The sequence below is a fragment of the Chrysemys picta genome, chromosome 7 (assembly GCF_011386835.1).
Source record: "Chrysemys picta bellii isolate R12L10 chromosome 7, ASM1138683v2, whole genome shotgun sequence".
Classification (NCBI taxonomy): Eukaryota; Metazoa; Chordata; order Testudines; family Emydidae; genus Chrysemys; species Chrysemys picta.
In genome coordinates, this window is record NC_088797.1 from 63,433,985 (window position 1) to 63,447,640 (window position 13,656).

Sequence of the window (13,656 nt, forward strand, 5' to 3'; positions counted from 1 at the left end):
CTGTGGGGGGAGGGGGGACAGAGAGAGGCAGAATATGACAAAGTGGGAATTTTTTGTAATATTTTTATGACGCCTATGTGTGCCTCAGTTTCCCTCTGCACTTTGCATTGCTACCAGTAGCAGGAAAATAGTTATGTCTGCTCTTGGGGCAGTGCAGGACATGGGGGTGGGGTGTCACATTGCTTTCTGGCCTCAGTGAACAGAGTCCTTAAGGAACTGGCTGAAATTGAGCCCATGTCAATGCAGAATCCCAAAGAGACAACAGAAATCGGAACATTGACACCTAGGAAACAACAAGCAGGAGGAAGGAGCTGTTATCCCCACCTCTCAGCAGGGAAGCTGAGGAGAGACCAGCTTGAGAACAAAGGCCTGAGACGTGACCAGCAGGGGATAAAGAGTGGGCTACTGGAGGAAGCCTGGGACTGACACAAGAGTCAGAGAGACAGAGCCTTAAATGGAGTTCACTACAGCTTGTTTGATGATTTGCTCTGACTGGATCCGAATGGACCATGCTTTAACTTTCCTTTCTCTATGCTAACCTAAGGCCTCCCAAGGCTGTGTCGAGCTGATTAATCGCCTTTTTCAAACAGTGGGGTTTGTTTGGTGTCACTGCAAATACGGGCTGGGGTACATCAGTCCCTGCAGCGTGTACAAGCTTCTACTAGGCATCTATCTAGAGTGACCAGATGTCCCGATTTTACAGGGACAGTCACGATATTCGGGGCTTTTTCTTATATAGGCTCCTATTACCGCCCACCCCCATCCTGATTTTGCACACTTGCTGTCTGGTCACCCTACATCTATCTCACAGGACAGAGTGAGTGGCATGAAGCAGGAGTGCTGGAGCCCAGAGGCACCACCCTGATCCTCGCTGACCCAGGCCAGGCACTGATCTCCACTGCTGACAGGTCAGACACTCTCCCCAGTCAGATGAATCTGTAGGCTGTGCTTTAATCTAGTCACGGGGCTTTCTGTTCCTCTTCTTCAGACTGGAAGTGGTATTTCTCCTTACATGGACTTGCCAGAGTAGCTCAGCACATGGGCACCTTCTGTGTTCTTACGTGAACCCACCTGAATTTGCCATTTTAACGTTGGGCAGTCAAGAACCGTTTAGTACCTCTGCTATAAAACTACTTTGTACTGAGGTCTAGGGTCTGGTTTGAAATTCATTTGCTATTCACACAGTTCCGTTGTCACAAATCAATCTGTTGTAGAACTTTGCTTTGAAGAGATAGTAAGAGACCCAACCAGGAACTCTGTTTCTGCATCTACACCCTGCAGCTTTGTCCTCCAACTCTGAACTCCTGTATATATTTTGCTCCTGTATTCCTCAGCTGTTTGTGCTGACATCGAGGGGCTTGTAACAATGGTTGTTTTTACTACATATGTGAGGGAGACCCTGCCTCACAATGACCTTGCTTTGACCTGGTTATCAGTTATAGCGCAAGTAATTCAGTCTTGTTAGTCCTCAGCTGATCCCAGAGGGGTCTTTAATGTAGCAGACAAAACAGAACAAGAGCCAATGGCTGGAAGGAGAAGTCAGAAAAGTTCCAACTAGAAATGAGTCAAATTTTTGGAGTCTGGCATCAGTTCAGGGATGACGTGGGAAATTTCTGTAATATTTTTCTGACTTCAATTAATGCCTCAATGTCCCTCTGTACAGTGCATTGCTACCTAGTGGGAAGAGTGCAGGAGACAGGAGGTATGTATGTCACCTAACTTTGGGGGGAATGATGCGATCATTAAAGAACTGGTTGAAACAAACCCAAATCAACAGAGGATCCAGAAAGACAAAGAGATCCGTCCCCCCGTGACCGAACAAGCAATACCTAGCAGTGGAGTGAACTGGAGAACAAAGAGGGAAAAGTGTCAGGTGGGTGGAATAAGAGATGCCCTTTGGAGGGACTCAGGAGGCCTCCCCTGGGACTAAGGACAAAGAGACTAGGAGGGAGCCAGAGATGGAGTCCATCACAGCTCGGCTGGCTCCTGGCATTGGCTTACAGACATGCCAACTCTCAGTAATTAATATTGAGAAATGCGATTTCTAAGTAAAATTAAGCCTGAATTATGATCTCGCAATAGAACTCTCAAATGTCTCAATTTTTTTTTCAGCCACGGCTGAGAGTTCTATCCTGAGAAAGATCATGAGTCAGGCTTAATCCTTTTACTGAGAAATCGCTGTCAGCCCTAGCCCTGGGCAGCCGGGATGCCTGCTGTTGGGGTTCCCCTGCCAGCCTGGGCAGTGGGAGAGGGGACCCCACTGCAGCTCCCCTGGGCCTGAGGAGGGTGAAGAACCCCAAGAGGAGCAGAGATGAGGCTAGGAGGGCTGAACTATAGCCTGGGGGCTGCAGGGAAGCTGAAGTGGGGGAGGAGGCTGTATTGATTGTGGGTTCTGAGCAGATGGGGTGAGTGCTGGAAGGGTGCACTGAGGGTGGTGGGGATCAATAGGGTAGGTGGACTGAACTGCTGGGGTGGTGATGATGGAGGTTGAAGGGCTGAATTGAGGGGCATTGGGTGGGGACAAAACTGTTGGGGAACTGGGGGACAGGATTAATTGCTGGGCAGGAGAGGGGCAGATGTGGGCGTGAGTGCTCCTGCAGCAGGGGCCAAAATCACTTTATCCAGCACATGTGGGAGAGTGGGCACCACTAATTGTCACAAGCATATACCCTGGGATGGGCAGGGGGACTGCAAAAATCAAGGGACTGACCTAAAAACCACTCATAAAAAAAATCTCACAATTTCTGGGGATCCGACTTGTGATTTTTGATCTCTTGAAATTGGCAATACTGGGCTTAGCCAGCATGAATGATGATTTAACCTTTGCCTCTCTGTGTGCTCACCTACAGAGGTTCAACTTTTGTAGCCAGGTGACTGATCTATGGTTCCCTTGTTTTGCAAAGGCTGCCTGTGTCTGTCCATATTCCCTGAGAGTCCAGAGGGGTCCAGCACATGCCTCCCGCAGGACTAGGGCTGATCTGGATTTGCTGCAGAGATCCCTGGAGAGGGATAGGGGTTGCTGGTGCACTGTGGATTGATCCATGACAGCTTCACAATGGAGTTTTGGGGCATTAGTTACCCAGGATCTCAATGCTTCATTGTGGGGGTTTAGAGAAGGAGCTGGCCTGTGATGGTGGAAATACAGCTGCGAACTAACACTAATTAATCCACCAGCTCCTGCACATGAGCCCCTGTGTACTAAAAGGGGGAATGAAACAGGCCAGGGGTGGGGTTGGAGAGAGCCCCAATAGGGGGCAGTGGGGACAATGTAGGGTGAGACATGGTGGGAGGGAGATAGTTCTGGCATATCCTCTGCACCATCCTTGTTCCTGCCAAATCCCTGCCTCTGTTCCTGCCCCAGGCCCTGTTCCGGCCATAGGGACAGTGCTGCGGACTGGGAGGAGCGATGGCTCAATGGTCAGTGTGGGGGTAGGGAGGGGCTAGGCTGTGTCAGGGATGTATCAGTGTACAGGATGGGGAGGAGCTGGGAGAGGGGGTCAGCGTATGTGGGGGGCCAGGGATGGGGGAGGGTGTATCAGTGTACAAGGTGGAGTCAAGTGCCAGGGAAGGGGAGGGTCAGTGTGGGGCAGGGACGGGTTGGGGGTCAGCATGTAGTTTGGGGTTGGGTAGTCTGGGCTGGGGGGGGTCAGTGTGCAGGGTGGGGGTGGGTAGTTGGGGCAGCAGGCCAACGTGCAGGGCAGAGGGTGGTTAGTCTAGGTGGGGGTGTCAGTGTGGGAGTGGGTAGTCTGGGCGGGGGGTCAGTGTGCAGGGTGGGGGTGGGTAGTCGGGGCAGGGGGTCAGTGTGGGAGTGGGTTGTTGGGGCAGGGGGGTCAGTGTGCAGGGTGAGGAGGGTCAGTGTGCAAGTGGGGGTGGGTAGTCGGGGCAGGGGGGTCAGTGTGCAGGGTGAGGGGGTCAGTGTGCAGGCGGGGGTGGGTAGTTGGGGCAGAGGGGTCAGTGTGCAGGGTGAGGAGGGTCAGTGTGCAAGTGGGGGTGGGTAGTTGGGGCAGGGGGTCAGTGTGCAGGGTGAGGGGGTCAGTGTGCAGGCGGGGGTGGGTAGTTGGGGCAGAGGGGTCAGTGTGCAGGGTGAGGGGGTAAGTGTGCAGGCGGGGATGGGTAGTTGGGGCAGGGGGGTCAGTGTGCAGGCGGGGGTGAATAGTCAGAGTAGGGGGGGTCAGTGAGCAGGGCGGGGGTGGGTAGTTGGGGCACAGGGGCAGTATGGGGCAGGGGGGCAGTGTGCAGGCAGGGGGTGGGGCCGGCCCAGGGAGGGGCCCTGGGGGGTAGGCTCGGCCCCCTCAGTTTCCTGGGCGGGAGGCTGAGTCAGGCGGGGCTGAGTCAGACGGAGCCGGGGCCGCTGGCGGCTGGCAGGAGGAACGCACCGCACCACGCCGCTCCGCACCTCAGCGCGGGGCAGCCGCGCCATGGCCCGGACCCTCGCCCTGCTGGCGCTGTGCATGGCGCTGGGGCGCCGCGGTGAGTGCGCTCGCTGGCCGCGGCGGGCTCCGTCGGGGAACTGGGGCTGTAGCCGCAGCGGCGCGTCTGGACGGGCTCCGGCTGCGCTTCCCGAGGGGCGTCGGGGCATGCGGTGCCCGAAGGCGGACGGTCCGTGTGGGGGACTAGCCGCCAGGGCAGGGCAGGGCGGGGGAAGGCTGTGGTCTCAAAAATGGGGACCTGGGGCCATGTGCTGACCTTTCAGGGCGTCGGACTCTGCCTGGTTCATTCTCCTGCCGGGCTGAGAGCTGGGGGATTTCTGCCCCATGCCGCCAGGGAAGCGAGTAAGGGGTTGTGGAGCTGTGTGCTGGGCTTGGGGGTGGAGGGGACAAGCCGGTATGGAGCTGGTTGCTGTCCAGTGTTGGTGTTTTTTGGTTATGATTTTGCCAGTTGGCAAACTTTTCCTGAATGGCACAAGGGAAAGAAGGGAAATGGCGATTTTTCAGAAGTGTGTATTTCAGCAAAACTGACCAGCATTCATAGGACAAAGAAGAGGTGCTTTTCTAGCCAGAGGGCTTTCGCCTTGCCACCTTGCAAAGGCCAGCTACAACCAATGGTGACATTGGAAGGTATAAAAAAAATTGCAAGAATTTTCGTATAAAGGTTGCTAGCAGTTGTCTATGATTTCACTGCTGATCATTTTTTTCAGAAACACTTTATATTTATATTTACCCCATTGTTCCAAACTGCCCACAAAGGACCGAAAGCCACAAATGCTTCACCCAGCTGCCAAAACCTCTGGCTTTGCTTCCCAACTTCGAAGGGCTTGTACCTACACTTAAAACACTACAGCAGCAGCACTGTAGTGCTTCAGTGTAGACACCAGCTTCACCGATGGGAGGGGTTCTCCTGTCACTGTAGTTAATCTACCTCCCCAAAAGGCCATAGCTAGTTCTTCTGTCAACATAGCACTGTCTACACAGGGATTTAGAGCGCCTGAACTGCACTGCTCAGGGGTGTGGATTTTTCACACCCTTGTGCGATGTAGTTATGCTGACCAAATTTTCTAGTGTAAATCAGGCCTCAGATGTTACTATAAAAATCTTTCTCATATTGAAAATTTAAACTACGTAGACAGCATAAAATAAATGAACCTATCAAAATAACAGGGCTGGAGCACTGAGTTTATTATACATTTTCTCACTTATTCCATTAAAAACCTCAGTTTTTTAGTGAAATAGCTGCATAATTTCCAGTGCACTCAGAAATGAATTGGTGGTAATGTGACCCCTACGGGAGACAATGCTACAGGCTCGTCTTCATGCACAAATTATGCTTACTTATCTCAAACCATTTTTTAAGACACCCTAGTTCAGGGGAGGGCAAACTACAACCCGTGGGCCGGATCTGGCCCGTCAGGGCTTTCAATCTGGCCCGCAGGATTGCCAGCCCTGTGGTGCTGCAGGACTAAGGCAGGCTCCCTGCCTGCTCTGGCCCCGCGCCACTCCCGGAAGAGGCTGGCACCATGTCCCTGGGGGAGGGGAAGAGGCAGAGGGCTCCGTGCATTGCCCTCATCTGCAGGCACTGCCCCCCCGCAGCTCCCATTGGCTTGGAATGGGGAACCATGGCCAATGGGAGCTTTGGGTGTGGTACCCACAGGTGAGGGCAGCCACCTGCCTGCCCTACCCCACCCCACCCCACCCCCAGGAGCCGCTGCCGGACATGCCGGCCACTTCCGGGAGCAGTGCAGGACCAAGGCAGGTAGGGAGCCTGCCTTAGCCGTGCTGCGCGCCCCTGCCACCCCAGAGCTGCTTGAGGTAAGCGGCACCGGGCCAGAGCCCACACCCCAAATCCCTCCTGCACCCCACACCCCAGCCCCCTGATGCACCCCTCCTGCACCCCACACCCCAGCCCCCTGATGCACCCCTCCTGCACCCCAACCCCCTGCCCTGAGCCCCCTTCCGCACCCCCTACCCTGAGCCTCCAACCCCCTGCCCTGAGTCCCCACTGCATCTTGCACCCTACTATACCCCAACCCACTTCCCTGAGCCCCCTCCTGCACCCGCATCCCTCCTGCACCCCAAACCCCTGCCCTGAGTCCCTTCCTGCACCCCACACTCTCTGCCACACCCCACACTCCCTGCCTCAGCCCTACATTCATGGCCCTGCATACAATTTCCCCACCTGGATGTGGCCCTTGGGCCAAAAAGTTTGCCCACCCCTGGCCTAGTTAACTCTTGTTTGCACACTTTTAAAAAGATAGACGCCTGGCTCATATTGGTCCAACAAGGAATCAATTTAAATTGATCCAAGCTAGGTTTAAATTAAATCTAAATTGCCCACACAGGGGTTTTCAACTGCCTTAACTAGTTCCATTTAGAACCACCCCATTAGGTGAACTAGTGCAGCTTTGTGTGAAGAGCAGGCCTCAGAAATCAAGCTGCTGCATTCATCACTAGCTGGAGTTTCCATATGGCTCCTCACAGTGACCCAACCTCAAGGGAACAGAGGCTTGGATGCCTGTAGCAAGAGCCTGAACCTGAAAGTAAATTCATAGATTTCAAGGGACCACTGTGATCATCTAGTCCAGTGGTTTTCAGCCTTTTTTAATTTGCAGACCCCTAAAAATTTCAGACATAGTCTGTCCTCTCTCCCCCCCCCCCCCAGGGTCTGTGGACCACAGATTGAAACCCACTGATCTAATCTGACTTCTTGTATAACACAGACCAGAGAACTGCCCCCAAATAATTCCTTTTGAACTAGAATATATCTTTAAAAAAATCCAATCTGGGTTTAAAAATGGCCAGTGATGGCAAATCCCTCACAACCTTGGTAAGTTGTTCCAGTGATCAGTTACCCTCAGTGTTATGAATTTATACCTCATTTCCAGTCTGAATCTGTCTAGCTTCAGCTTCCGCCATTGAAAACAGCCTTCTAGCCAGCTGCAGATGGATAAAAGTTTTTTGGGCCAGTGTTGTTCCCTTGACTTCTAGAAGCACCCAGGAGCCTGGGAGACAAAGGACAGGCTCCATCAAGCAATAGCTATTTCTCTTGGTTGCTTCTTCCAACTGTCAGGTATTAGCTCAGCTGTGTCTCAGCCACGTAGCTCTCATCCAGCCCCATTTCTGGTAGGCCTGCATTGACTGGGCTGGATGAAATGGGATTATTAAGGTGGCTGAGCTCAGTGTGCAGCAGGAATAGTGAGGCATTTGCTGTATACCCAAGGCCACCAGCCATGGCTCGCATGGTACAAGGGCTGGACAAATCAATTCAAGCCTAGCCTATGCTGAAGGAGTTTGTGTCCATGTCATAGTGCAGCCCCCATTCCTGGTGGCATAGCAGCAGCATGAAAGATGCTTTAGTTCTGGTCTATTCTAGATGCGTGAGCGTGGGGTACGAGAGGGAAGAGTTCCTGAGTGATAATTGTAATTCTGCCTCTGACTTGCTGGGCAGCTTTGGGCAAGTCTTGTGCCTCAGAACCCACTCTGTAAAAAGGGGATCGCAGTACGGACCTGCCTCCAAGACACAGTGTGTGCATCTTCTGTAATGCATGCTTCTCAAGCATTCTGAACAGGCCAAATGCGAGCAACCACATGGTCTCAAGCACATCTGACTTTCCACAGTTTCCTAGGGCAGGTGGGCCCTTTGCAGAGAACATCCAGCCCCCCAGCTGTTTAACTCTAGGACTCTTAGTCTGCACTCCCAGCTGCCTTGGCATTACATGTGGTAAAGGGCAGTTCTTATGATCTCACGAGTGGATTGAGTTTATATCTGTCAGCCCAGCCAGTCTTCTGGGTCACCCAGTCATTCATCCAGATAACCAGGCTAGGATATCTAGGTACCATCTACAGGCTGCTGTTGTGGTTTGACCAGAAAGTACTGCCAGCAGATGGCTCTCATGTACCCATCTGATCCAGCCCAGATGAGCTGCCACTTTAGAGAAAGTAGCTACATCATGACAGCCAGAACCAAGCCCGCACTGGCAGTGAGATTGTGACTCACAAATGGGCAGGGGTAGTGAGAAGCATAGCTTTGGTTCTGGCTGAGGCACGAAATGCACTGTGGGGGAGGCTTGCTTAGTGCCAGCAGAACGATGTGGTCTGCTCTCCCTTTGCTGTTCATCATCCTGCGGGGATCCCAGTGCTCCAGCAAGGTAACTAACCAACATGGCTAGCTGACATGGGGACTATTGGCTTCATACAGCTGTCAAACCTGCCAGCATGGGTCACACTGCCGAAATGGGTGAACAGTGGCCATCAAGTGGCATGCCAGGGTCTATAAGGCCTTTTCCTCACTGTGTGAATCAAACAAACCAATTTATAAAGAAGAAAACTGGAAAAATAAATTGCATCATATGCAGTCAGTTCTATGGACTATGCTGTTCCTGGGGACCAGCAGTAGGGGTGGAAGCCTGGACTTTCAGATCGTCAGCCACATCTCTACTACTTGAGCTAAAGTAGAACAGGAGTACTTGTGGCACCTTAGAGACTAACAAATTTATTAGAGCATAAGCTTTCGTGGGCTACAACCCACTTCTTCGGATGCATATAGAGTGAAACATATATTGAGGAGAAATATATACACACATAGCTTTTTTTTTTTTTTTTTTTTTTTTTTTAGAGACTAACATTTATTAGAGCAGCTGGTAACAGTTTGTTATCCTCTATATGGAGCAGCCACTAGAGGGGGGCCACAACACACACTATGCCTGTGAATTATACAACTTCTGGCCAGGTAGCAGTAGATTCTTGGTGGTTAGGATTCCTGGTGATGGTAGAGCAGTGTGATCTTAGCAGTTGGCTCAGTTGTTAGCTAGCCAAGCACATATCTCTGGCACATTTATTGTGAAAGGCAGTGTGGCTGAAGTCTTGGCTGTGTCATGTTAAAGTTCTGAGTTCTATACTCAGCTCTGCCAGATGTTATCTTATGCAGTCCCTCAGTTAAATTGTTTGCAAAATGGGTGTGTGGGGCTGGGGGGAAGAGGGAAGATGCTCAACTTGTCTTCTAGTGTAGGGTGCGAAGCTTTAGGCAGCACTGTGGGTTATGAACTGTGCAGCACTATAGGAGTCGTGGAGTGGCTTGCTGTCTTTCTATCCCCCACAGACATTTCCTTTCTTGGTGAATCAGAGAGCCTGATTCAGTGTAAATGCAAAACATCCTACAAAATCCACAACAAAAGTATGCCAACCTCAAGCATTAAAAAATCATGACTCAGGCCCCAGAAATCATGAGATATTTTAAAAATAATAAATTTGGGGTCCTGTGTATTTGCCTTCTGCTTTCCGAACATTTGGGTGTTGCATTTTCAAGCTGTGCTTTGCAGTCAAGAAGCTAGCAACTGGCTTCTTAACAAAATAAAATGAAACCTGAGGTTATGCTGTAATCACCTTATGACATACCCAGAGTACAGACTAATAAGTAGCTGTGTCACCCCTGCCCTCTAACCTGGGGTGCCCTTTACACTGCTTTGCCTCCAGTCTGACCTGTTCACAAACAGCCTCCAGCATGCAAATCACTCCCAGCTGTGACTATGTATGTGCTGCAGCCAGCCAGCCACACCTCACTTATACTGCAGGGTGACCCCAACATATCCTCAGCCCTAGATTTCCCCCCAGAAGTGTATGTCCTGTACTGCCCAGCTCTCTCCCGGACAAAACAAATTCATATAAAGTCCATCCTCTTATTAATAGAAATAAATGCACACATCTTGTTATCTCAACTGGAGTTTAAACTTCAGTTTAAACACACTGGATTAGATAAAACAATAAAACAAATGTATTAACTACCAAGAGAGAGATTTTAAGTGAGTACAAGTAATGAGGCATAAAAATCAGAAATGGTTACAAGAAAAGATAAAACACAACTAGCAAAGTTTTTCTCACCACATATTCTCAATCATCTTACTGGCCAAACTTCTTAGACCAGAATCCCTTCTTCTGGTTAATGGCTGCTACCTTTGTCCCTTCTCGTGCAGTGAATCGATGGATAGAGAGACAGGGAGAGGAGGAGAGGACCTTGGGGTGTTTGTCCCTCATTTTTATAGTGTCAGCCCCCACCCTTGGGAAACATTTCCAGCTGAGATTCAGGAGACAGAGAGTCTACAGGAAAGGATGTTCTCTGCTGCTGTTCCTCACCTGTTTGAGTATCCTTCGTTTCCCTTCCTGCTTGATTACTCTATTTATGGCTTATATGCAAATTAAGCAGAGCACCCATTCCTCTGTTTGAGACAGACATGCTTGCCAATCTCGGTTTGGAACATGTGTTAAAATCACTATACAGTGGAATCTTACAACTTTTCAATGTTGTCACACACATTTTATCAGGACAACGTTGACTAGCAAGTTATGATTTTTCAGATGTTACCTTGTAAGACCTACTTTGTACAAATATTATTATAATCGTGTGTAGTCTTGGAGCCTCCACGTATTTTTTCACTCAGTTTAAGATTTTCATTCTCTTTTGTAAAGCTTGGCCTGTCCTTATTCACTTGGGGACACCATCTGGTAAGGGCTCTGTGGCCAAAGAGTGCAGAATGCAGGACAGGGGAGCTGCTAGTCCATCTTTGGCATTTCACTGCTGCCTGCTAGTGCCTTGGGCTCATGGTGGATGTTACATGCTTTGTGCATACTGTAAGGAATCAGCAGAACATCAGCCAACAATGAGCTGTGAGGGCAATACAGAGGGGCAGGGAGCTACAAAGCCAGCCTCGCTCTGTCCCCCTCTCTGGGATCAGGAACAAGCCTTAATGGGGTTATTGAGCACAGCTGCTCTACCACCCTGTAACATCATGCAGCACTGCACCCCTCTAGGGAACTCTGCAGAAATCCCTGACCCTTTGAATGTCTTTACAGGAGTCTTTGCTAGCCCATCGGAGAAACTCGCGCATGTGGCCCAATATGAAAGGGTGACACCTCACAGAGTGCCTGCAGCTCCTGGGAAGAGAGACCTTTCTGCTCAAGTCGTAAGTATCTGTTGCTTCTGAAATATCAGGGGACACTACAAGCCCAGCTCCAACAACCCCAGACTCAGACACTAGGGCCTGGTGCCAACCCCCAGATTAGCCATGCTTAGTTCCAGCTTTCCCAGGCACTGAGCAGTCAGAGACTGACTTTTGTTTTAGATTAAGCAAAAATAACCAAATATGAGAGAATGTACATTGTGGAATAGGCTACCTCAGTGCTGCCTTGCAGAACTGCAACTGCCTCTGTAAACAGACAGACACCTGGAAAGCTGCAAAACAGAGAAAACAGGAACATAACACTCGCGTACTGTAGCTGTCTATGGCCCCAATCAGCATTGTATCTGAGCACTTCATAATCTTTATTGCATTTATCCGCACAGCCCCTTGGAAGTGAAGTGACTTGCCTAGTGTGACACAGGAAGGGTATGACAAAGCCTGGTATTGAACTCAGGTCTCCAGAGTCCCACATTGGCACCCAATCCACTGGGCCATCCCTCCCTTCCAAACATATACTGAAATCAACAGAGAATGCCCCAGGAGATGCACAGTAGTTCAGAGAAAGGAATTCTCTCCCTCTTGATCTGTCTGGCAGGCACCTTGAGTGCACAGTCAGCAAAGATCCAGACTCAGAGTCTTAGTTCCTTTAAAGTGAGACCCTTATGGGACGCATGACACCAGCTAGTGTGAGCTTTCTGCATCATCTCCATCATAAATGATGGCACTCTTGAGAGACCAATCAAAGCAACCTTTTGTTGTGTTTGAGGTCAAAATTAGAATTACTAGTGGTAGAATGAAATCTGTGTCAGGAAACAAATTTGGCATCAGCTGAAGAGGAGTGGAACCACCTCTAAAGAATGTGGATAGCCATGGTGGAAGAGGTTTGTGGATGATGCAGATGGAGAGGAGTGGGGGTGGACCAACAAAGTGCAAGTAGCAATCCGAAACAAGAAAATGGTGCATAAAGAAAAGAAATGAACCCATCAAGCATAAATGAAAGCAAATACAAAGAAGCAAAGTGAGCTGCCAAGTGGGCAATGAAGAAGGGCAAAGAGAGTGCCCTAGACAATTTGCACGCTGAGCTTGTAAACGACCCACAGCTAGCTGGCAGAAAGTTCAGCAGCATTGAAATAATGAGACACAAAAGAAAGGAGGATGGTAATGTGACATCGTTTGTGAATGGTGATCAGAGGAGACTGCTAGTAACACCCGAACAAGTGAAGGAGAGGTGGAAACAATACTTTGAGAGTCACTTAAATGAGGCAAACCCTTTGTGGTGTTGCCAACATGTGATCCTAATGCGGTGCCTGAGCTTGACACAACAGAGGAGGAAGTGGAAATACAGTCCAGGAGACAAAGACCAATAAGGCAGAGGGACCTGATGAAGTGACAGCAGATCTGATGAAAGTCTTGGGCAAGAGCGTCATGAAATGGATCAAAGTGGTTGAAGCTGTATGGCAAGAAAAGACTGGTGCAAGTCTATCCTGGTACCAATACATAAGAAGGGAAGCATCCAGGAATGTGGAACTATCGAGGGACAAAGCTGTTGTCACATGGGATGAAGATACTGGAACGTATCTTGGATGCTAGAATTAGAAGAATGGTGGAACCCCTCATTGACCAAGAACAATGTGGCTTTAGGAAAAGACGAGGTGCAGGGATGCCATGTTCGTAAATTGGCAAGGGATGGAGAAGCAGCTCAAGCACCAGCAGGATAACTTCTTATAGACCTAGAAAAGGCCTATGATAAAGTGGACGGAAGGATGCTCACACCAGTGCTGAGGAAATATGGCATTTCTAAGGATTTGACAGCTATGGTGAATGCTCAGTATAGATCACCTAAAACAGAGATCAGAACATGTTGTGGAACAAGTCCCTTTGATGTAGAAGTTGGATTGCACCCAGGGTTGGCCCTCAGCCCGCTGCTCTTTATCATTTTGATGGACTGCCTCAGCAGGAAGACGTCAGTGGGAAAAGGGGAAAAGCTGCTATATGTGGATGACATAGCAATAAAGGCCTCCTCAAAAGAAGATCTAGAGAAAATAATAACCAGTGTTATGATCAGCTAAGCTGGCATCTGATGAAAAGGAGCTTGACTAAGACTGAGGTCATGGGTCAGTAGAGGAGCCACAGGGAAACTTAACATAGAACTTAATGGAGTGGAATTAAACCAGACGGACCAGTTCAAGTACTTTGGCGTCTGGGTTATGGAAAATGGTGAGCTTGAATGTGAGTCCCAGTCCAGACTGGGGAATGCTGGAAAAGTGTGG

At 50.0% G+C, this 13,656-nt stretch overlaps 1 protein-coding gene across 3 annotated transcripts in view; it reads left to right on the top strand.

Moving 5' to 3' along the window:
* Positions 1-4,312: 4,312 nt before the first annotated feature.
* The window catches only part of ADAM8 (ADAM metallopeptidase domain 8), an 83,242-nt gene continuing 73,898 nt past the window's right edge, over positions 4,313-13,656 (top strand). For all 3 annotated transcript variants that reach the window (XM_008175145.4, XM_042856124.2, XM_065551632.1), the window contains exons 1-2: positions 4,313-4,470; positions 11,280-11,389. In XM_008175145.4, coding sequence (XP_008173367.2) covers positions 4,419-4,470; positions 11,280-11,389 — 162 coding nt within the window. In that variant the 5' untranslated portion in view covers positions 4,313-4,418. The remainder of the gene's footprint in view (positions 4,471-11,279; positions 11,390-13,656) is intronic.